We start from the raw sequence: 23,231 nt of genomic DNA, 5'->3' as shown, positions 1-23,231 counted from the left end.
ACCACACTGTCCTTTCCTATGATCAGACACCATGTGTAAATGCTATGCTCTCAAAGGATTTAGGGGAGCCGCTCTCCTCTATTCCTGAGCTCATCCCCCCCAGGTCTCCCTAAAAGATACTTCCTGAAGTGTTAAGTCCAACCACATTAGGACTTAGAAACATGAGTCTTGGAGGCAGGTACATGGCAGGATGGGGCACAGAGGGAAGAAACTTTCATTAACTTCATCAACCCAGGCTGTCTCTAGCATTGAGATTTTTCTAGCCCCACAGCACCGGTTGGATTTATTCAAGTGAGAGCCTCTGTTACTGAAACAATGTTGACACGCTTAGCTTTGGATGTCCTCAAGTAGCATCTCATGGCTACTCAGGGAACAAGGGCAGTGCTCTTTGAGGGCTGGGAGACACACCTGAGGTGACCATGAATGGTCACAATGCTTCCTCATCATCTGACTGGAGGGAAAGATAGAGGAGAAGTAGAGATTTCTGTAAGGCAGACAAAGAGTGGAATGTGCCTCATTCCAGGACCTGGATCAAGAGGAATGATGGACAGTGACAAGTCTGGGAACTGTCTGGAAAGTTAATGCCATGCAGCCCAATGCTTGCAGGGGTTGGAAATGGGTGTTCAAGAAAGCAAACACTGAGCCAGGTGCCAGTAGTTTATTCTATAATCCTGGCTACTCAGGAAGCTGAGATCTGAGGATGATGGCTCACAGGCAACCCAAGCAGTGAAGACCTGCTAGTAACTGCTCAGTCCTACATAGGCTCACTTAAATTTAGTTGGGGTACGGTACACGGTTTAATCGTTGCCCAGCTGACACAAACTTCCAAGTCGATCAACCCTTGCATTAGCCAGCCTCTTCCTGTCTTCCCTCTTGGTTGCCTGGCTACGGATGAAGGGACCCACAGAGGCAGCTGCAAATCTGTTCTCCCGCCCCTTCTCACTAGGACTGGCAGCTGAAGGACAAGAGTTGGGGTGTAGCTCAGCTCAGCAGTACATGCTTAGCATGTGTAAGACGCTGGGTTTAACACTCAGCATCACGCACACAAGCACAGGAAGGAGGCAGGGGACAGAAGAGGGTTGTCCACTGGGAATCACATAATATGCACTTTGCAAAACCCATTGAGCTTAGGGCAGAGCAATCTTTCATAAAGTCTTCCTGCTCTGCTTCTCCCCTCTTCTCTGTATGTCACCTGTTACCACAAGAATGGTGCAGAACAAACCACCCCAAATCTTAATGGTTTAAGAGCTATTTATCATTTCTCACGCATCTTGGGAGTAGCTGGGTATTTCTTTTGACCTAGACCAAGCCCGCTTACATTTCGGCAGTTGGCTGAATGGCCTCAGCTCTACTCCACTTGGCTGCTTATCCTTCAGCAAGCCATAGGAATCAAAAGTACTACAATAGGGGAGAGTGAATCCAACTCTTCATACCACCGAGCCAACTGGCCAGTTATAGCTCACAAAGAGGAAGAACTTGATTTGGCATAGAAGGAGGGACGTTCTTGCTAACCTGGCTTGGCAGATTTCTTGCTGAATTGTGCTCATCAGACCAGCATTAAGACAAGCACCCAAGCTGGGCGGGGTGGCTCACACTTGTAACTCTAGCTGTTGGGGGGGGGGGGCGGTGTTGAGACCTAAGGATTAGCCCAAACAGGAAAGTACCGGAGACTTTTGTCTTCAATTAAGCATCCCCCTCAAAAAATTCCAAAGGTGGAGAAGTGGTAGAGCCCTACCTAGCTTTGAACATAGAAGTTTAGGGACAGCACCTACACCCTGAGTTCAAGCTCCAGGACTGGCACAAAAAAAAAAAAAAAAAAAGGACAAGAGCCCAGAGGAATACAACTAAAAATCTAATCAAAAAGAGAGCCTTTGTCAAAGCAGAAATTAAATAACACAAGTGCTGTGTACCAGGCTCTTCAAGTTCTTCAGTCAAAATTAGTGGTGTCACTTCCATCGTCATTGTGGGCCAACCAAATCACGTCACAGGTAAGCCCACACCAGAGAGTCAGAAGTAGCTTCATTGCCTTGGAAAATAGTATGCATTCAAGGCAGGATCCATCGTGTGTGTGCCCGTACTATGACTTGACTGCCTCGGAGCAGTCCCTTAGCCTTATTGCTCAAGGCTGGGATGCCACAGATCCATTTGCCTCCTTTTGGTGGCTCATTGGAAGTGAGAGTCTCAGACTTTTCTGCCTGGGCTGGCTTTGATCCATGATCCTCAGATCTCAGCCTTCTGAATAGCTAAGATCACAGGCATGAGCCAATAAACATCTGGCTACAAGGGTCCATTTTTTAAATTACCTACTTTCTCCCTGGGAAAGCCTCCCTTCATCAAACAAAGCCTTTGGGGACCTGGGAAATGAACCTCATCTCCTCCCACCACCATTCCTTGTCTCCTGACTCAAGTGGTCACCTGATTGAACACACAGGATTCCTTGTACTGGAGGAAGGAGCCTGGAAGGAGCCAGCACTGGAACCTAGGGACAACATACCTGATGAGGGAACTCAAGAGCAGCACAGCACACAGACCAGAGACTGCGGGAAAATGCAGAAAAGTGACTGACAGAAGTCACACCAGGGAAAGAAAAATTATTCGAAAGTGATAATCATGCTAATAATTGCCAGGACCTTCTGTCATGTCCATAGGTATCGGTTTAAAGGAGAGATGTGTGTGGATGTGTGTGCGTGTGTGCATGAATGCACATGTGAACAAATTTAGCTTGAGAACAGTCCTTTAGCTTTCTCATTCAGGGCTTACATGACACTATTTGAGCCACACCTCTACTTCTAGCTGCTTGCTGACAGAGATAAAAGTCTCAGATTTGTCTATCTAGGCTGACTTTGAACTATGATTCTTAGATCTCAGCATCCTGAGCAGCTAATACTGTGGGTATGAGCTACCAGTGCCTGGTTAACTGGTAGACATTTAATCATATTTAGCATGGTTTCAACTGACATAGTATTATACTCCCCCTCCCTTTTTTTGCCAGTCTTGGGGCTTGAACTCAGGACCTGAGCACTGTCTTTGAGCTTTCTCAAAGCTAGATCTCTACCACTTGAGCCACAGTACCACTTCTGGCTTTTTCTATATATGTGGTATCAAGGAATTGAACCTGGGTCTTTATGCATGCTAGGCAAGCACTCTACCACTAGGCCAAACTCCTGGCCTCTCCTTCCCCTTTTATCATTGAGGAAATTAAGACTCAGAGCGAGCATAGAGGATGAAAATCATTGGGATAAACATTCACTGAACATTGCTGTTTGCAGACGTTGTTCTAGGACTCTCAAAGAAACAGACAGGACCCTGACTTTGTGAAACATAGGATGTAGAGAGGGCAAACAGAGAAGTCACTTCTTTCCTATGTATGTAGAGAGAGGGGGCACTCAGCGTGGGCTCTCTCATATCACAGTATATCATGCCATTCCCATTTGCCTGGTGCCTGGCTGGCTCTTTAGAGTTGGTTTTGAGTTAGGGCTGCCTTTGGCTACAGTTACAAAGACTAAGTGTAGCTAGAGCAAAGCAAGACTTCATTATTTTCTCTCACATGAAAGAAGACTGGAGAGCCAGATGCTAGTGGCTCACACCTATAATCCTAACTACACAGGAGGCTGAGATCTGAGAATCACAGTTTGAAGCCATGAAATATGTATCCCAAATTACCCACCAGAAAACCAGAAAGTGGTAGGGCACTAGCCTTGAGCACAAAAAACTCAGAAACAGCATCTAGGACCTGAATTCAAGCCCCTCAACTGGAAGAAAAAAAAATACTGGAGTTAGGCAGCCAGGCTAGTGCAGGCTTTACTGTCTCCTCAGTAACTCAATCCTTCTAGTTCCTTCTCAGCTCTCTTCAGATCACAGCTTCCAACTTCAAGGGGCTGGACTCACCCGAACAGATGGGAGTCAAACTTCAAATGAGCAGACATTTCCCCCAGATCTTCCAGCCAACAGATTTGTTGTCTGTCCCTAGACGAGAGTACCTAACTTCTTCCAAAGACCAAGCTGTGCTTGGGGACTCTAAGACCAGCCCTGTGATTAGCCTCCTGGGCCCCTTCCTCTTGCCTGAGAACACATAACCAGCTCTGTCAGTGTGACGGTTCTTACTGAGGTAAGACTGCACTTTGCTTCCACGGGGAGCAAGTGCTTTCCTCACAGTAGATATTTAGTAAGTTATCCATACTTACCCAAATGCAATGCAGATTTGACCATATTGTACCCTCAAGACCCCTAGTGAGAAAGAACTATACAACTTGTGGGTGGGGATGAGAAGAAAACACTAGGAGACAGCAAGGAAGTGGGGGGGGCTGACATTGTCCAAAAGAAAATGTACTCTTTGCCTGACTTATGTTCATTGTATCCCCTCTGTACTTCACATTTATAATAACAATGCAAAGACATTTCAGAAAAGATCCCTAGTGAGAAGTGCTAAGTGCTGAAAGCTTAAAGCAGTGCCACTTCAATCGCTCCCCCTACCTTCGCCACAGAAGGTGGATCCACACCTAAAAGAAGGCTGTGGTGCATAAGAGACTTTACTGAAGGCCTGAGGGCAAAGAGGGTTCTAGCTGAAAAATAAAACTTGAACCTGACCACCACAGTGGAGAAGCAAGCCCACCCACCTCAGGGGCTATGGTCCCTTAGATCCACTTGAGTCATTCCTCACACCCTCCTTCTCCCTCCACCATCCCTACTGGCATAGAGATGCATTTGAAGTGCATGGGTTCAAAACCAGGCACAAAGACCACAGATTACAGGATCCTATTCATAAGAAATCTGCACAATGGGCACGTCTGAGGACAGTGAGTGGATTACTCAAGTCTACGGGAGATGGGTATTGTGGTATGAGTGTGGGTATGGAATTTCTTAGGGAGAGTTAAAGAAATGTTCTGCAGTTAGCAGTGACAATTGCCACTGTAGGAATTCTATCTCACTGAAGCTACACTGGGACTTGAACTCACTCGACCTTTTCACTCACCGCTCTCATTTGCTCTAGCTTCTACTTCCTTCTACCTGCTGGTTAATTGGATTTTAAGAGTCTTGGAGTTGTCTGTCCAGGCTGGATTGAAACCTCCATCCTCAACTCTCAGCCTCTTTGAGTAACTAGGACCATAGATGTGAGCCAGTGGCACCCAGTTTCCTTTTCTTTTTTTTTTTTGGGGGGGGGGCACCAGTCCTGGGGCTTGATCTCAGGGCCTGAGCACTGTCCCTGAGCTTCTATTGCTCCGGGGTAACACCCTATCACTTAAGCCACAGTACTACGTCTGGCTTTTTTAGTTTATGTAGTACTGAGGAATCAAACTCAGGGTTTTATGCACACTAGGCAAGCACTCTACCATTAAGCCACATACCTAGCCCTCCATTGTTATTTTTTAAAGCTCAGTCTTTGTTTTTCCCCGGAAGCTCAGGGCCTCCCCAAGAAAAGGGAACGTGTATTTGCTAGTCTACAATCACACAGTCTCCAGAGCCGAGTCTGCCAGGACATAGGTGATTGTGCCCCAAGGATAACTGGGCAGTACTAGAAACCCAGCCTTCCCACCTGGAGCATGATGAGCTTCTTCAGGAAGCAGCTGTCTGTACTGGGCACTTGAACCCAGGGTACACCCATCTGTAGCCAATGAGTGAGGAAGTCAACAGGGGAAGGATTGAAATCAATTGCTAGAACCTTGCTTCCATCTCCCCTTCAGCGGCTTGCACGACACAGACACCACCAATCATTCAGCCCAAGTCTTTCAGCCCAGTTGCTTAGATCAAGTCTCTAAAATTCCAAGCGTTTTCATGGTGTCAAGACAAATGGCACAAAAGCCTCGCCTTTGCCAGCCTGAGGGCCCTTCACAGAGAAGGCAGGAAATAAATGACTGAAATGTTCCTTTTGGCTCAGGCAATTGTTTAAATGAGATTTCACCTTAGCTGCCAAGGTGGTGGTGGTGGTGGTAAGGGGGGGTGGGGGGAGGCGGGGATTGCCATTCCTTCAGGCTCCTCCTGGTTGATCCCCAGAGAACTGGAAAGAGGTGCCCATGCCGTTTCAGTAACCCACTGCTGTCAATCTCCCCCCAAATCAGCTCTCAGCAGGATCTCAGCACCTCTCCCCTTCAAGGGGAGCAGAGGTGATGTTTCCATCTCAGATACATTTCCAGAACAAGCTGGAGAATGGTTCAGCCTTCCCTGAAGATTGTGCTATTAGTTCAGAGGCCCCGCAAGTGGGCCTTCAAAGTCCAGACCAAGTGGCAGGGTCTTCTGGTTTAGTTAGAGCCCAATGACCCTGGAGGGGACCTGGAAATGAACTGGCATACGAGAAAGCAACACAGCTAGCAGGTTCTGAGAGCAACTCTGCAATGTTGACTTAGGGGTGGGTGATCTTGGGGAGGTTTCCTGTCCTGTCTGGAACTCAAGAACTGTCAGGGTGAGGAAGAGGCCACCTAAACACACAGACGACACCTGCCAGGCTCTGGTAGATGATAGCATCATTTCCCATTCTTATACTCCAAGCATGCCAGGCCAGCCCCTCAGCCCTTCTAGACTCAGCACTTGAGCATGGCCTTCCCACCTCTGACCCACAGGAAGGGCAGATACTGTGGGATTTAAGAGGTGCAGGACTGGCCCCTCTCCAAAACCACATACCCCTTGCAGAATTACTTACTTCCTCTGGGTCTGCCTCCACCACATCCTGGCTCAGGATGGATTCTCCACCTTTTAGAAGGGTCCTCTCCCGGCTCCGCATTTCCCAAGATGCTTCCAGTGACTCATAAGCTCACCTGCTCACGCAGGCCTCTTTTATCACAGGAACAGCAAAGCACGTGCAGCTCCCATGGCCAGCCAATGGTCTGCACCTGGTCTCCTTGTTACCTGATTATCCTGCCTCCTCTCAGCCAGCGAGAAGGGGGCAAGGCGACTCACCCTGGGTTACAGGCCTCAGTCACAGGCCTGTAGGGGCTCAATATCTTTTCATCTGCATGTGTTTGCATGCGCGTGTGTATGTGTGTGTAGGTACAGTGTAGAAGAGAAATTCTCCAACTTTTGTTTTTATTTTATTTTGTTTTAGGTGATACTAAGGATTCAACTGAAGGCCTTGAGCCATAGCCCAATATGTCTGCTTTTGTTTTTTAAAGAGGGTCTTGTGATTTTTGCCTAGCACTGGCAAAATGCTACAAGTAGAGGTCTGGTCCAAATGGTAGAACACTTGCTTTGAGCTAAGCAAGAGCATGAGGTCCTCCTGAGTTCAAGTGCTAGTTACCAACATGTACACCAAAAGAAAAAAAAATGAGAATGTTTTGTTTTCATTTTATATTTAATATATAAAATATATTACTGCAATAACAGAATTTTAAATTTTTATTGTTATTATAAGGGGTGATATACAGAGGGGTTACAGTTTATGTACATTTGTCCCCCTTCCCTCAGTCTGAGATTTATGTTACAGATTTTTTTTTTTTTTTGCCAGTCCTGGGCTTAAGCTCAGGGCCTAAGCACTGTCCTTGGATTTTTCTGAAGGCTAGAGCTCTACCACTTGAGCCTCAGCACCACTTCTGGCTTTTTCTAAGTATGTGGTACCAAGGAATCGAACCCGGGTCTTTGTGCATGCTAGGCAAGCACTCTACCACTAGGCAAAACTCCCGGCCTACAGAATTTTTTTGTATGTTTGTGCTGATCCTGGGGCTTGAACTCAGGGCCTAGATGCTGTCCCTGAGCCTTTCTGCTCAAGGCTAACACTTGAGCCACAGCTCAACTTTCAGACTTTTTTTCTCTTCTTTTGGTGGTTAATGGACAATAAGAGTCTCAGAGATTCTCCTGCCCTGCCTTGCTTCAAACCTGTGATCCTCAGATATCAGCCAATTAAGTAGCTAGGATTAAAGGTGTGAGCCACCAGGGCCCAGATATAATATACATTTTTATGAGAAATTTAATATTAATATCCCTTCACAGTATCTTCCCTGACTAAATTTGGCCCAGTTGTAACTGAGTACTGAAGTCAGCAAGTAGCTAGTGAGAAATATAATCAAGTTCCTAGGTCTGGAAGGACTGGGGGTCTTGGACAGGGGAGGAGGGGAGGGGGAGGGAGGGAGGGAGGGAGGGAGGGAGAGACAGAGACAGAGGGAGCTGTATGTAGTCAAAGGAGACACCTAGACTGGGTTTAAGACTTAAGAACTCAGCTGGGCAGCAGTGGCTAACACCTCTAACTCCAGCTACTCAGAAGATTGGCATTTAAGGATTGCAGTTTAAAGCCATCCAAAGCAGAAAAGGTTTATGAAATTCTTATCTCCAATTAACCAACAAAAAGCCAAAACTGGAGCTATAGCTCAAGTGGTAGAATGCGCTAAGGGACACTACAAAGGTTCTGAGTTCAAGCCCCAGTACCGGAAAAACAACAACAAAAAGCCACAAGAACTGCCTACTCAAAGTCATCAGCAATCTTTTCTTCAGTCCTTCCTTACCAGGGTTGGAGAGGGAAAAAATGAAGGCAAATTGCCATGAAAATAGGCATTTTTCCTATCCATGAAAGTGTGCATAAAAGGCACACTTGCCTTTCTTAACAGGAACTGCATTATTTGTACAAGTAAAACTCTTCAAACACTCTGGCTTTGAACCAGGGCTTAACCAGGGGAGACTTGGTGGCTAGGGAGCCCCTCAATTTCAAGGCTTTTGTGCTCACCATGCATTGAGAGCTGAGCAAGTGAACATGGGCATAAAAGACAGAGGTGACAGCTTGAAGAAAAGCTCAGGAAACAGATGGATTCAGAAGGAAGAGGGATGGTAGAATGATGAAACACCCTGTGTTTTTGACACCTCTTACTGGTGTCAAAGTAAGAAAACACTGGAGATTTTAAAAACAACACACTCTGGAATGCAATTCAAAAACAAAACAAACAAAACCAAACAGACATTTGCCAGAGGTCCTTCAGACAACAACAAAAAAAGAGAGCCTAAAACTTTTCACAAGTTTTTAAGGTCAGTCCTTATAGAAATGGGAATGAGCTTGGTAACTGTGTGGTTCTGTCCAGGGTGAGGCTCTCTCCATGTGCTAAAATGGCACTGCAAAGGGCAAGCACAAGATGGCATTTGTCAGATGCCACTTGCTGCCTGGGGAAGAGAACTGATCACAGTGGTATGGGAGTGGTATGATGTGGGAGCAAAAGAATGAGGAAAGTCTAAATTCACATCTCCTTTTTGACCTTCAGGCTCTAAGAGTTTGCCATCCCAGAGGAAGAACCAAAGCAAGTTGCAAACTACTACCACATTTTTTTTTTACCTGAAATGATAAGTAGAGAGCAAAAAAAAAAAAAAGCAAGGAGAGGAAATTAAGGTGCTCAAGTTCCGAATATACAAATCTATTTCTCTTCATTTTCTTTTTCATTTTGGAAAAAATTAGGGGAAAAAAGAGCAGCAACAATGGCCACCAACATTTTCTTCACAGGGTTGGCTGTGGACAAGGACTTAGCTGCTGGACACCAAAGGGTGTGATTGGTGTGAGGAGGGAGGACCTTGGTAGGAGGCCAAGACTATGTCTACCATAAATCTACAAGTAAACACACTGAGTGATTAAAAGACAGACAGACAGGGGCTGGAAGTTTGGCCTAGTGATAGAGTGCTTGCCTAGCATGCACCAAAACCCAAGTTTGATTCCTCGGTACCACATACATAGAAAAAAGCCAGAAGTGGTGCTGAGGCTCAAGTAGTAGAGCCCTAACCTTGAGAAAGTCTAAAGACAGTGCTCAGGCCCTGAGTTCAAGCCCAGGACTGGCAAAAAAAAAAAAAGACAGACAGACAGACAGAGATATGTGCACACACACTGTGAGATGATAAATGATATGACTCTAGATATTCACCCACTGAGGCTAAAGGTAGATATGCATAGGAGTGGATGGCAGAGGCTCAAAGCTATGTGCATACGATCATCTAACATAAGTCTGTGAAATGAACTCCAAGAAAAGGAAATGAGACTTTTTAGTTGCCATTGCTGCTGTTTTTGTTTTCTCTTCCTTTTGTTTGTTAGTTTATTCTTATTTGGGAGAGGAAGGGAGGACACATAAAAGGTGGAACAAGGGTGAACAAATACAACAGTGATATTCACTAGACACCATGTAGAAAAATAAGCTGGATATCTTGTGGGTAGGAATGGGAGAGGGGACAGGAGGGAAAAAACAGGAGGGTTCAAAAAGAATTGTACTCATTACTCATCACCTGATTCATATAACTGTAACCCCTTTGTATATCTACTCTACAGTAACAATTTTTTTAAAGAGTTAAAAAAAGAAAAAAAGACTGTGTCTGTAAAACAAACTAAAAACAAAAGTACTTGGGAGTGGGGCTCAAGCGGTAGAATGCTTGACTAGCAAGCATAAGGCCTTGAGATCCATCCTAACATGTGATCTCTGACACCTGGCAGAGCAGTGAAGTATTTGGAAAACTTACTTTGAAAAGAAATAGTTTGGGGGAGCCATTCTTTTTCTTTGCTTTCTTTCTTTTGTGCCAGTTCTGGGGCTTGAACTCAGGACCTAGTACTCACTGAATATTCCCTGAGTTTTGTTCAAGGTTAATCTTCTACCACTTCAGCCACAGCTCCAGTTCTGTTTTTTTGTTGATTTTGTTGTTTTTTTAATGTATTTTTCCCGATAGTTATTTTGGAAATAAAGAATCTCATCGAATTCCCTGCTTAGTCTGGTTTCAAACCATGATCCTCAGATCTCATCCTCCTGAGTAGCCTAGATTAACAAGTGAGCCACTAGCTCATGGCTATTTTCTTAAACCATTGTTGTGGGTTCAGATGCAAGTAACCATTTCATGTAAGTTTATTTCTTCACTAGAGGTAAGATATGGGGTAGAAATCTTTTTTAAAAAAATTTTTTGGTGCTAGTACTGGGGCATGAACTCAAGGATTGAACACTATCCCTTTCACTTAAGGCTAGCATTCTGCTACTGAGCCCACAGCTCTACCTCTAGCTTTTTGGTGGTTAATTGGAGGTCAAAGTCTCACAGACATTCCTGTCAGGGCTGGCTTTGAACCAGACTCCTCAGATCTCAGTCTCTTGAGTAGCTAAGATTACTAGGGTAAGTCACCCAGTGCCAGGCTAAATCAAAATTTTAATCTGGCCTTAAAAGTAGACTTCAGGGGGCTGGGAGTTTGGCCTAGTGGTAGAGTGCTTGCCTAGCATGCACGAAGACCCGGATTCGATTCCTCAGTACCACATACATAGAAAAAAGCCAGAAGTGGAGCTGAGGCTTAAGTGGTAGAGCTCTAGCCTTGAGAAAGTCCAAGGACAGGGCTCAGGCCCTGAGCTCAAGCCCAGGACTGGCAAAAAAAAAAAAATAGACTTCAGTTTTCAATGACTTAAAACCATTTCTGTGACAGAAGGAAAATGGATTTTTTAAATTCGGGAATAGTAAATGTTTGTATATGAATAAATACACTGTTGGTTTTACCAGTCATCCATCAGTATGTCCATCTTCTTGTAATCATTTAGGTGCTAGCCTAACCTAATGGTAGGAGCAAAGCGTTTGCAGGATTCAATATCCTGACAAGTTTACAAGAGCCAAGAGAAAGTTAAAAGCAGGAAATAAATAGCAACATAAACCATAGGAGACCACCAGTTGCTTTGGAGTTTAAAGTGTCCTGGTTGGCTTCCTGCTTGGTCTGGAACTCCTACTCAGCTCCGATTCCTGCTCTGTGCTTCCACATGCAGATGGCATGGCAGGGTCCCGGATGCAGGTGAGCCAGAGGAGAGCCAGGTAGGGATGGACCCAGAAAAGACTCAGCACAGCACAACACAGAGAACTCCAAGAGCACAGCCTTCAAGGTGTAATCCTGTATTGAGGTTTCAGTAGATCTGGGGGCAGCAAAATGGACATCTAGAGACATCTCATTATGGGAAGATGTATCTTGGACCATTCCTCTGCAGCAAGCTTCCAGACAATTCTCCTTGAAGTGGGGAAAGCCAGTGGGACCTTTGCATCATTATCTACCACAGAGTTCAGCTTGGTGAAGGCACCAGTGGTTGTGGAGGAAGGATCCACCTCCAGAGACATCTGTGGCTTCAAAGTACTTGCAGTTGTTCTGATATTCTAACACCATGCCAGAGCATGGTGGAATCTCGGCTGTGGACTCCCTGTCTTGCTCATCTTCATCAGGAGCACTTCCGTTCTGAGAAAACCAGCAAGGCTTCTCCAAGTCCACCGAGCAGGAGGCTGCAAAGAACAGAAGTCAGTTCTCTGTACCCTGGGATCACTCAAGCTGTCTGGCACCCACATTCAACAAGCCATAAAGCTGATCTCACCCCGTGCTCACAACCAGCCCAGTCTGCCCTGGTGCCATCAAAGCCCAGAAGCTACCTGGGGGCAGTTATAGAGTGGCGAATAGAGGGCCAGAAGACTGGCTTCAGATCCTCTCCAAGGAGGAAGATGGTTCACCTGGGGAAGAAGCTAAGGAGGAAGCCCTGGAGGCCATCTTCCCACAGGCCCCTGGGATGATTACTGCTCAGCACGGCTGATGGGTACGATACTATGCGGCAAAGAGTCATCACCTTCTAATTTGTAAGGGGGATGATGCCGAAGCTTTCTGTTTCACTTACACTAATATTTCAAAGTGAACAGACGAATGGGGAATCATGAATTTCCCACTAGCACAGAAAGAAATATGGTATGTGGTTTAAAAATAAAATAAATAGTGAAGACATTGAGGGAGAAAAAGAAGAGTTGGGTATTTTAACATGCTCAAAATTTAATGCATCCAAAGGTCTGTATTTTAAAATGCCTGGTGGACAGTCTGGTGTCTGGCTGAATCCGCTGTCATTCTCTGGGCACTGGACTGGCTGGACCATCACTAAGGGATTACGACAGCAGTAGGCCTCTCATGGTGAAAGGCTCTTTTTCACAGGGGTCGATAACCCTTTCAATTAGACCCCCCTTCTTTTTCCTTCCTCTCCACATACCCACCTAACACCCACTTCTCTGCGCTCCTTCACTGCACACCTTTGGACCACAGAGCCTTTGTATTTCTAGAACATAAACAGGGTGCCAAATAAAACACACAGGGTGTTCACATTGCAATCCCAGCAGAAAATGTCACCCTGCCACTACAAGAATGACTTGACTATGTGTGAGAACATAAAAAAAAAGAAAACAAAAAAACCCCCTAGAATCAGGAAGACCTGAGTTCAAGTTCTGGGGTCAAACATTTATCAGTTATGTGTCCTTCTGTGTGTTATTCAAACTATGGGCGCTGATGGCATCTAACAGTCTCTAAGAATTACCAATAACCAAAGCTATCTGCCCCTGTGTGTGGCTCATAGTGGATAATCAACCAAACACAACTCTTTCCTTACCAACTGCACTCCCTGACAGCCATTCAAACTACAGAACCATGTCATAATTCTCCAGAAGAATTGATCCACCCTATTTCTCTCAAAATGATGTGGGTAGGAGGAATGTCTACACGATGAGTACATTAGATAATTTTCCAATCTATAATCATCAGGCACAGGATTGTTTTGGTGAGCTACTGCGGTCCAGAGTTACAAATCTTGAAATACAACACATGTATGAAGTTGCCACCTGCTGTAGCTTTGTTCAGGACCCTAAAAGTTTGGCAGCTCTGTTGTCAATTCTGTTTAATGAAGAGAGAAGAAAGCCAGTCTGTCTTCAAAGTCTCTCCTCAAAAGATCTATTTCATTCTTTCCTCTGGAGCAGATCTTCTGCTCCCTTGTTCAAAACTGTTGCTTATAGAACAGACATGTCATCTCAAGTCCCTGGGCAGAGCACAAGGCCACTGTGACCCAGTGCCAAGGCTGCCCAGGGCTCTCTTCTGAAGACCTTTATTTCTGCTCAGCAGTTTTGTACACTTCCAATGAATCCTCCTTCACAGAAGGAGGACTGGAGAAGTGCTGGTTCTCTATCTCCTGCTGTCTCGCAGTGTCAGAAGAACAAGGCTGGTGGGTAATGGTGAGCCCATTAGTAGAGTTCCTTTAAGAGACCTGCACGGAGTTTGTGAAGGCTAAAATGAAAACAAACCGTGTTTCAGTGAATGTGGAGAAAGCCAGTTGGTGAGCTTTGATGTTGTTTTCTAAACAGCAGGAGAAACTTACATGGAGTCTAGAAATCTTAATAACATTACAATGATTTAAGTCAGAGCTTGATTGAACTCTATGCACATTTATTATAATCCCCAACATTCCTGAAGTGAACACACTTCATGTAGCTAAGGCAATAAATAGTGATTGCAGAGCACATCGGCTGGAAATAACTCATTACAACCTTCTCTGCAGGGTTATTCCAGCACCTCCCCAGCCCACTTTTCTTCTCCTATGAAGGATCACAGACCTCATCTCAATTTTACAGCTGTCATTGTTGTTACTTGATTTACTACTACTACTATTACTATTATTGGTAATGGACCTGGGGATTGAATTTAGGGCCTGGAAAATGTCCCTGAGCTCTTTTCTTCTTCTTCTTCTTTTTTTTTTTTGCTATTGCTGAGCTTGAGCTCAGGGCCTGAGCACTGTCCTTGGGCTTTCTCAAGGCTAGAGCTCTACCACTTGAGACTCAGCACCACTTCTGGCTTTTTCCTATGTATGTGGTACCAAGGAATCGAACCTGGGCCTTCATGCATGCTAGGCAAGCACTCTACCACTAGGCCAAACTCCCGGCCCTGTCCCTGAGCTTTTTTGCAAGGCTAGTATTCTACCACTTGAGCCACAGCTCCATTTCTAGCTTCTTGGTGGTTAATTGGAGAGAAGAGTCTCATATACATCCCTCTCAGGCTGGCTTTGAACTGGGATCCTCAGATCTCATAGTCCTAAGTAGCTAGAATTACTAATGTGAGCCACCAGAGCCCAGCTCATTTGATTAATTCTTATTGAATCTAACAGACAGGATGGAGACTGGATCCTATTCCTGTATATAGATCCAGTACCTGCTGTGGAACTCAATAAATATTTACATGGTGGATGATTGAATTGTTAAATGTGTTCCCCTATCTCCAACCCATATTTAAACCACTGTGCTGTTTTTTCCTCTTCCTTACCAAAATGTATCTGCCCCATGTCCTATACATTTACTAAATGACAACTCAGAGTCTGATTAATTATGACAAACTTAAGAGATCATGAGCAATGATTATTGAAAAGGTCTTGCTTAGATAGCATCTAGAAAGGAATTTCCAACTGGGTGGTGGAGACTTATGCCTGTAATCCTAACTACTCAGGAGGCTGAGATTTGAGTATGGCGGTTCAAAAGCAACCCAGGCTGTGAGAGAGTCTGTGAGACTCTTATCTCCAATTAACCGGGGGGAGGGGGAGAGCCATAAATAGAGTTGTGGCTCAGGTTGTAGAGTGCAAGCCTTTAGTGAAAAAGACAAATGAGAGTGGAAGAATGCTAAGATCAAGCCCTAATACTGGCACATTTATGAAAAGAAAAAGAAAGGAAGAAAAGAAGGAAGGGAGGAAGGAAAGAAAGAAGGAAAAGAGGGAGGGAGGAAGGGAAGGAGGGGAGGAAGGAAAGAAGGAAGGAAGGAAGGAAGGAAGGAAAGAAAGAAAGAAAGAAAGAAAGAAAGAAAAAAAGGGTTTCAAATTTTTAATTCAAATGAAAAACGGACCCATTTTAGACAGCCTAGTTCTAAAGGTACTAGGGAGGATGCTGGGGAAGTTCTTTCTCTGTCTCTAAATTCATTCTCCCTGTGCATAAATTTCAGCAATCTCCAAAGGCTCCTAAAATCAAAGGGTAAGTTGTTTTAAGATCACTTTCTGGGGCCAGGAGTTTAGCCTAATGGTAGAGTGCTTGCCTATCATGCACGAAGACACAGGTTCAATTCCTCAGTACCACATACATAGAAAAAGGTGGAAGTGGTGCTGTGGCCTTGAGAAAGCCCAAGCACAGTGCAAAAGCCCTGAGTTCAAGCCCCAGGATTGGAAAAAAAATCACTTTCTAAAGAATGTCTGTGCTGGGGAGGTCTATGTGCTACGATAGAGTTCCAGCAGTACTCATGGTTGGCAAACTGTGGTCAATGGCAGGCAAGTGAATGATGGGCAAAAAAGAAAAGCTGACTATGGAATAAACATGTTGTGTTTCAGCTTTTCCTTTCGCCTTATACCTAAACCATTCCAAAGAGAGGGATGATGGTTCTAGTCTATAACAGGGAATTTAGAAGAGAAGCACAACTAATTCTACTTGTCAGGGACATAGCACACAGGTCAGAAATGTTCTCTTTTCTTTTTAAAAATTTTTTAATTGTAATTAATAGAGGGGTTACAGTTATATTTGCCAGATAGAAGGTGAATTACTTCTCACACACTGATACCCCTTCTCATGTTTTTGTCCCCATTTCCCTCCCCCCCCCGCATCCTCCCCTCATCTTGTTTTCCCCCCTTCCCTTTCCTGTTTCAAATGAATAAATAAACATATATACAATATGCCAGGTAACAAAGTCAGATACTGTAACAATATGAGATTAACCAAAGGGCAACAACAGAGAAGAGAAATAACAGTACATTAAGAATAATAATCACAGGACATAAAGCTCTTGTTTCCATATCCTAGAGGTCCTGTCATCATATATGGCCTTTTGTATCTAGGTTTTGTGCTATTGTAATCCTCTGTTAGGAGAGTACAAAGTGTGTACCAATGAGGGAAACCATTGAGCCTATGTTCCTTTGGGTCTGCTTTACTTCAATATGGTTTTTTCCAAGTCAGAAATGTTCTCTTTTCAATGTTATAAAGCTTCCTTTGCTGACATTTTAAGAGGTAATTGTTACCAGTGTCTATATAAAAGTTTTAATCTAAAAATGAAAAATTAAACATAAATTTACATATTTAAGACACTGAGTTTTCATACCAGAAAACAAGCTAACTGGTCAAGAACGGATGCTTTTAATTAAAAATTCAATTACGGATGATTCAAATAATTTTAAAATATCTGAACAACACAGGATCTTTGAGTAGATAACGGTTCTTGGATAAAATAATTGGAGGCTAGCCACTCAGTCTATACTCAGTGAGCACATGGAGGTAGACCGGAGATGGAAAGCTGAGGGAATCTAGGCTTGAGCAGCTCAGCTGGGAGCAGAAGCAGCTCACACATGTAGCTGTCACTCACGGCCACCAGTATTTTAGAGCTAGGGCAGAGTGTCTAGGAGAAGGGTCTTGGGGAGCACTAAATCCCTGAGCAGATCCAAATCTCTGATCAGGAGAGGAGCAGATTCTTAAGGATCTTGCTGAAATTTCAAATGGCATTTCCCCCATTCTTTTCCCTGAACCTAAAGATCATTGATTTTTGCCTTCCAAGGGTCCCCTTGCTATATCTTAAAGCATTTTTTATGACAACTAGCATCTAATAGGTACAAGTTGGCTGCTGGACATCCTAACAAGGCAAAGAAGTTATCTGACCCCAAATAGTAATGTGAGAAGCCTCCCTTTAGATATAAGCTACTTTGGGAGGCTAAGCTGCAGCCCAACTAAGAAGAAAGTGATGACATGAGCTTGTGAGCCTCATGGAAGCCAGTCCTGTGGCTTCAGAGGCCAGTCAATAAATAAACATCATCAGTGAGAGTAGGTCCACTGACTGGAGTCTGCCAAGGAGTGGCCTAGATAGGTGGAGACTACACCAATCAGAAAGAACTTGCCTACTTCGGAGGGCAATGTAAGTCCATTCCAGCAGCCACTGCCATGTGCAAATGCAGGCTCAGCATTAGCTAATGGCTTGTCCACATTTTCAAGGAGTCTGAAAATGTCGATTTAAAGTAGCAAGTCACTCGATTTCTACATGTTGATGATTCAAGTAAAATTTGAAATTCAAAACACGATAGTAATTTGTTCAGGAAAACACAGCAGGCCTTAAAAAACAAATACTTTTTTAAAACCCACAAACAAAAAACACCTAAAACAAAAATTAGGCCTGCCCTAATTATTTAGTCTCTGCCCTGACTTCTGATCAGAAATAAGTCCCATGAACCATAGATAAGCCACCCAACCAGGGCCTGAGAACTGGTCACCTAGCCACACTTGAACTGTGCCCACTGCAGAAGCCAACCCAGCTCTGTGCAAGACAGAAATTAGAATTATGGTTTGACACACCCCTTCTGGTGGTTCACTTTGTGGTTGGAAAATTCTTTGAAGCTGAAAACATACCATCCTTAACCTCAAAAGTTCTGAAAAAAAAATCAGGAAATTCCAAAGTCAGGGTTCCTTTTGCAATAATCACACATGCTTCCTTGATTTAAGTACACACACACACACACACACACACACACACACACACACACACACACACACACACACAGCGCTTTCCTTTCCTTTTGGTTTGGGACATACCCGCAGGTCAAAAGGATATTAAACAGTCTAGAGACTTAGCCTCTTACAGTCAATACTTTGACAGCATTTCTCATGCTCAACTCAACACCTAGGTGTGTTTCATTTATTTTTTAATCCTGTACAAAATATGGTTTATGATTGCCAGGTACTTACGACTCATACCTGTAAACCCAGCTGCTCAGAAGGAGGCTGAGATCTGAGAATGAAGGTTGGAAGCCAACCCAGGCATACAAACCTGAGAGAGATTCTTTTCTCCAATTAACTAGCAAAACACGAAAAATGGAGGTGTGACTCAAGTGTCAGAGTACCACCTTTGAGCAAAAAAAGCTAAAGGACAATGCTCAGGCTCTGAGTCCAAGACCCAGTACCAACACACACACACACACACACACACACACACACACACACACACTGAGTTAATGAAAGCATATATGCCTGAAAATAAAATAAGGTAAAGAATTTAGACTTCACTATGAGTGTTACATATAGAGAAATTTGGAGGAATACTAAGAATGTACTAAGAGAAAATGTTTTCTGGCAGTTGAGTTTTAGGACATCTTCTTTCCATTATCTGTGTCATTCTTTTTTGTGATAGAAGGAGCTTGGGATTAGCTGCCCAGCTCACAGTCCATTGATTCTCCTTTCTGCCAGGTTTTCTAAATAAGAAATACTAGCTGGCTCTCTGTCTGTATTTGGTACAGTGTCAAGCCAGCTTCAAGACCCATCCACTAAGCACTCCTATCAGTATCTTTCACATTCACTGGGAATTCTAACAACTACTATTCTATCCATCCAGCGCTATACTTTTCTGGTTTTCTTTGCCCTTGAAAACCTCTTGAAGTAAATAAATAAATAAATAAATAAAGTAAAACAAACATAAAAAAAAGAAAACCTCTTGAAAGTTGGGTGGTAACTTCTGCTTATTTAATGGCTTCCACATGTGCTGCATGCAACAGTTACTCAATACCTGTCAAGAATCACAGTTACAGTATTAAAAAAATTTGTGGATGAAATTTCCTCCTAAAATTGCTCCAGCAGATAATCGCAGTTGGCCAGGTCAGCCTCTAAACAAAATTAGAACTGTCTTGTCCTCAGGAACTTTCTCTGTTTGCTACCAAATCATCTGAATGCTTTTTTTTTTTGTTAAAAAATATATAGATTCTCAATGCTATGGTTTGGATAAGTGTTTCTCAAAGGTGTTAAAGGTTTGGATACTAGTCCATGGCATGATTGGGAGGTAGCTGAACTCTTAAGAGGTGGGGCCTTGTGGGAGGAAGTTAGGTCATTGGGGGCGTCCTTGAAGGGTATTCTTGGTCTTTGCATGCCCAAGCCACTATAAGGTGAACATCCTTGCTCCTTGTCATGATAATCTGCCTCATTGTAGGCTCAAAGGCCATGGGGCTTGGTGACCATGGACTGAAAACCACAAGCCTATAATTTTTTCTTCTCATAACTGTATTTTCTCCAACACTCTGTTAGGGTAATGCAAAACTGAGTGACATTGTCACCCCAGTGTAAAGATGAGCCAATTTTCCTTGTGCATTTCCCCTCACCATATACTGTGTCTACTGCCAGGGAAGCCTTGGTGTTTCTCATATTGGGTCTGGAAAGTTATGAGGCTCTGAACACAAAGAAGACTGGGTTTGAATCCTGGTTTAGTCACCTCATTGAAAATCACTTACATGCCACTGAACATTAGCTTTTTAAAAACACTGGAGTGTTACTATAAAGGAGATTATAATTAATCACTGCTAAAATAAAATTACTGTAAAAAAATGTCTGAAGCATAGTAGTTGCTCAATAATTTGAACTTATTATTACCATTATCATTAAAAGGAAGAACAGGAGATAAGAGGAAGAGGGGGAGAAGATGTAGAAATATTTCCTAATTTTTCTTTTCCTTTCATTTTTCTTCTTGGGGCAGAAAATGCCAGCAAAAGTGGATCTTGAAAAAGGTTAGGAGTCTCTTTTGCTGAGTACTGTGGTCAAAAATATTCATTTCAGTCTCTCTGGGGTGATTTAAGTATGAGCTTGCCCTCGAGCAGAGAAATGAGCATCTATGGACATCACACTTTCATCTAAGAACAGTTGCTGGCGCATATCAGGCATGTGGTAAATATCTGTTTACTGAATAAACCCAGTCTAGCTCATGGCCACACAAGACGTAGTTCATTCCGCAGGCTCCCCAGCTCAGTATTCCATAGTCACCAGTCCTGTCTCGGGTGTTTATCCCGTAGGGATAAATCCAACAGTGTTTAAACCAAAGGTGTTTAAACCTAGGGTGTTTAAACCTAACAGTGTTGTTTCCATGGCTACAAGAGCACCAAAGGGTATTATTCACTCAGAAGCCTGTAGCTGGGTAGTTGTCATAAGTACACTCAGGAACCAGTGCCTGCTACACACACATAAGCAGTGTGGTTTGGAGTAAAAAAGCAGGTGACAAAGAACAATTCATTAGGTCTAATTTGTAAACAAATATTGTTTTCAAAGGAAGACTCACTCTTAGGATCACTGTGATCTCAAACATGGGGAAAAATATTTTAAAATTTTTTCTGGAATCAGGTTGTAATATGAAGCACACAGAAAGATAGGTGTGGTTTGCATGCAAACACACAACACTTTACATAAGAGACTTGGTGTCTGCAAGAGGCCTTGAAGCAACCAATCCCTTTTAGGCATGACAGGGTGAACCAATGATACTGTGGCTACTCTTGAGTGAGTGAGTGGGTAGAAGGTGTTCTGGTGATGTCCTACACTGGCTACTGGTTAGAGCACATATAGAAAATGCTATTGAATCTTTTATTTTGTTTGTAAGAGTTACATAAAAGTGACATCATACTCTTGTGACTATAAATTTATACACCGATGAGAGGTGCCTAAAAAAACAGGCCAACGCCAATATGGACCCTCAAAGAGGATGGCCACTTACACTCAATACACACACTTTCTTCAACCCAAGCAAAAACAAATACGCCAAAGAAATTCAAATAATGAATTTTCACCTCCTCTCCTCTCTGCCCAAGACTTACCATCCCATAGTGGCACTGGTCAGGACCGCATCAAACAACAATACAGACAACCCAGCTGTGACAACCTGTGGAAATAATTTCAACAAGGGCCATCAGATCAGCAGGATTCCAGTAGCCTCCAATTGTTACAAGGAGATCGCATTGCTCCAGAATTGCCACACTTTGTATCCTTTCTTCCATGCTAATTAATTGCAACTATCAGAAGTTAAAGGAGAAAGAGACACTAGGTTAAGCTTCCTGTCTTTGGGGCCAGAAATCCTAGAGAATTCTGTTAGGAATAGTAGTATTTGACCCAAATTCCAGGGGTGACTCTAAATGGCTTGCACAAACAGTGTGTGTGAACTAGTGGTTTGACTTCATCCACGTCTGGGACATCTGTATAAGACAAGCTATTGCTCTATTCTGAGAATTCTGAATTCTTTAGTTCAAAACAACTTCTGTGAGGAATGCCATCTGTACTGCTGAGACACAGGCCACAGGGATAAGGCTCACTCCAGCTGGAGGTCTGCAGAAGTCAGCTACCTTCTCTCTCCTGGGGACTTGACATGCTGCCTAGAGGCCTCTTCAGACCTCTCAGCCAGGAAGAAGGCAGCAAGAAGATGGCCAGAGGAAGGAGGATGTTTGATGAGCTTCCCATCCTCACTCATCATCTTTCTCTTAAAAGAGGTCTGGATCTGGCACTACAGAATCTTCTGTGAAGAAATGTGAGATCTGGAACATTTGCAACAGATCCACCTGCCTCATTTCCTCAGTTTTGTTTGGTTTTGCTTTATGCAAAGTTTCTCTTGGCTTCACTTCTCTAGGAGAACCAGCAAAACAATTGTTTTAAAAAAAAACACACCTGTCATATTGTCTCTTAAAAGACAACTGTGAAGAACACAAGGGACAAGAGGATTGGTGAGTTTTCCCACAGGGCCTGAAGCACACCAGCTGTTTCTGTGTCTTTGCCATTCTCTTCCTTTCCTTTGCTCCTTTTCTAGCAGCTGTTGGAAGCCTTCTTTGCCAGCTTCTCTCCTTATTCTCTGATGGACTCTCTCATGCTCTGGAAGAGCAGTGCTCCCTAGCTCTGCCACACTCCGAGTCCGGGCTTGTCCTTCCCCGAGTCTCCAGCTCAGAAGGAATCCTGTCTGCCTTGAGACAGACAGCTGGATGGCTTATTCCTATTAACGGCAACTGTTGCCAAGAAAAACACATCTTAAAATGTTCAAACGAGCCCTTACTTGAAAATATGGTTGACCAAGCAGCCGTGCTGGTGCCTTGGCCATCTGCTTCTTCCTGGAAATGTTTGTTTGTGTAGACTCTCCACTTTCTGCTGACTTTTTAAAACCTTTCCAACTTTTCTCTCTCAATGAACAGATCTGCTGCTGGTTACAACACACACTGAAATATGACAAAAACTCAACACTGAAATGTGACATGGGTGTGTCTGACTTCTGTTGTGCATGTACAATGGAGTTGTTTGCTTGGTAGAGCTACAGTAGAGCTGGGTAAATCCATTTTTCATCTGTTCAGCAAGAACTGGCAGTGCCAGACTTCACTTCCTTTTTCTTCCATCACTCCAATGCCTCCTTCCATTATGGAGGCATTTCTCCCTCCCCCACCTCTTTGACATGTGTGTGCCCTCCCCCAACACTTTATAAAAAGGCAAGTAGCAGGCAGCAACACCTTCAGAGGTAGGGGACAGGCAGTTGACCAACCTGAGCTAAATAAACTACTTCTCTATAAAGTCAGCTCACCTCAGGTATTCTGCTATAGTAGCAAAAAAAATAAGCTACATAAACCTTCCCCAAGTGGCCCCATTTTTTAAAAAAAATAGAGACACTTGTATGCCCATATCACTGTAGCACTATTCTCAATAGCCAAGTTCAGGAGACAGCTCAGATACCCTACAACTGATGAAATGATCACAATGGA

The 23,231-nt window shown here is 43.7% G+C and overlaps 1 protein-coding gene across 3 annotated transcripts in view; it reads right to left on the bottom strand.

The window, feature by feature from the left end:
• Window positions 1-11,773: 11,773 nt before the first annotated feature.
• The window catches only part of Slc35d4 (solute carrier family 35 member D4), an 80,818-nt gene continuing 69,360 nt past the window's right edge, over window positions 11,774-23,231 (bottom strand). The window contains exons 14-16 of one of the 3 annotated variants that reach the window (XR_016538828.1): window positions 21,318-21,382; window positions 12,922-13,978; window positions 11,774-12,174 (exon numbers count right to left, since the gene is read on the bottom strand). Coding sequence is in view for 1 of the 3 variants with exons in the window: in XM_090353340.1 (XP_090209466.1) it covers window positions 12,114-12,174; window positions 21,318-21,382 (126 nt within the window). In the remaining 2 variants the exon portion in view is untranslated. Of the gene's footprint in view, window positions 12,175-12,921; window positions 13,979-21,317; window positions 21,383-23,231 lie in introns of those variants that run through there. The other 2 variants (XM_090353340.1, XR_016538829.1) reach the window with 2 other exon arrangements.

Source organism: Megascapheus bottae, chromosome 19 (genome assembly GCF_031878675.1).
Source record: "Megascapheus bottae isolate mThoBot1 chromosome 19, mThoBot2.hap1, whole genome shotgun sequence".
Taxonomy (NCBI): domain Eukaryota; kingdom Metazoa; phylum Chordata; class Mammalia; order Rodentia; family Geomyidae; genus Megascapheus; species Megascapheus bottae.
The sequence above is the reverse complement of the archived record's forward strand: the minus strand, read 5'-3'. Positions and strand labels throughout refer to the sequence as shown.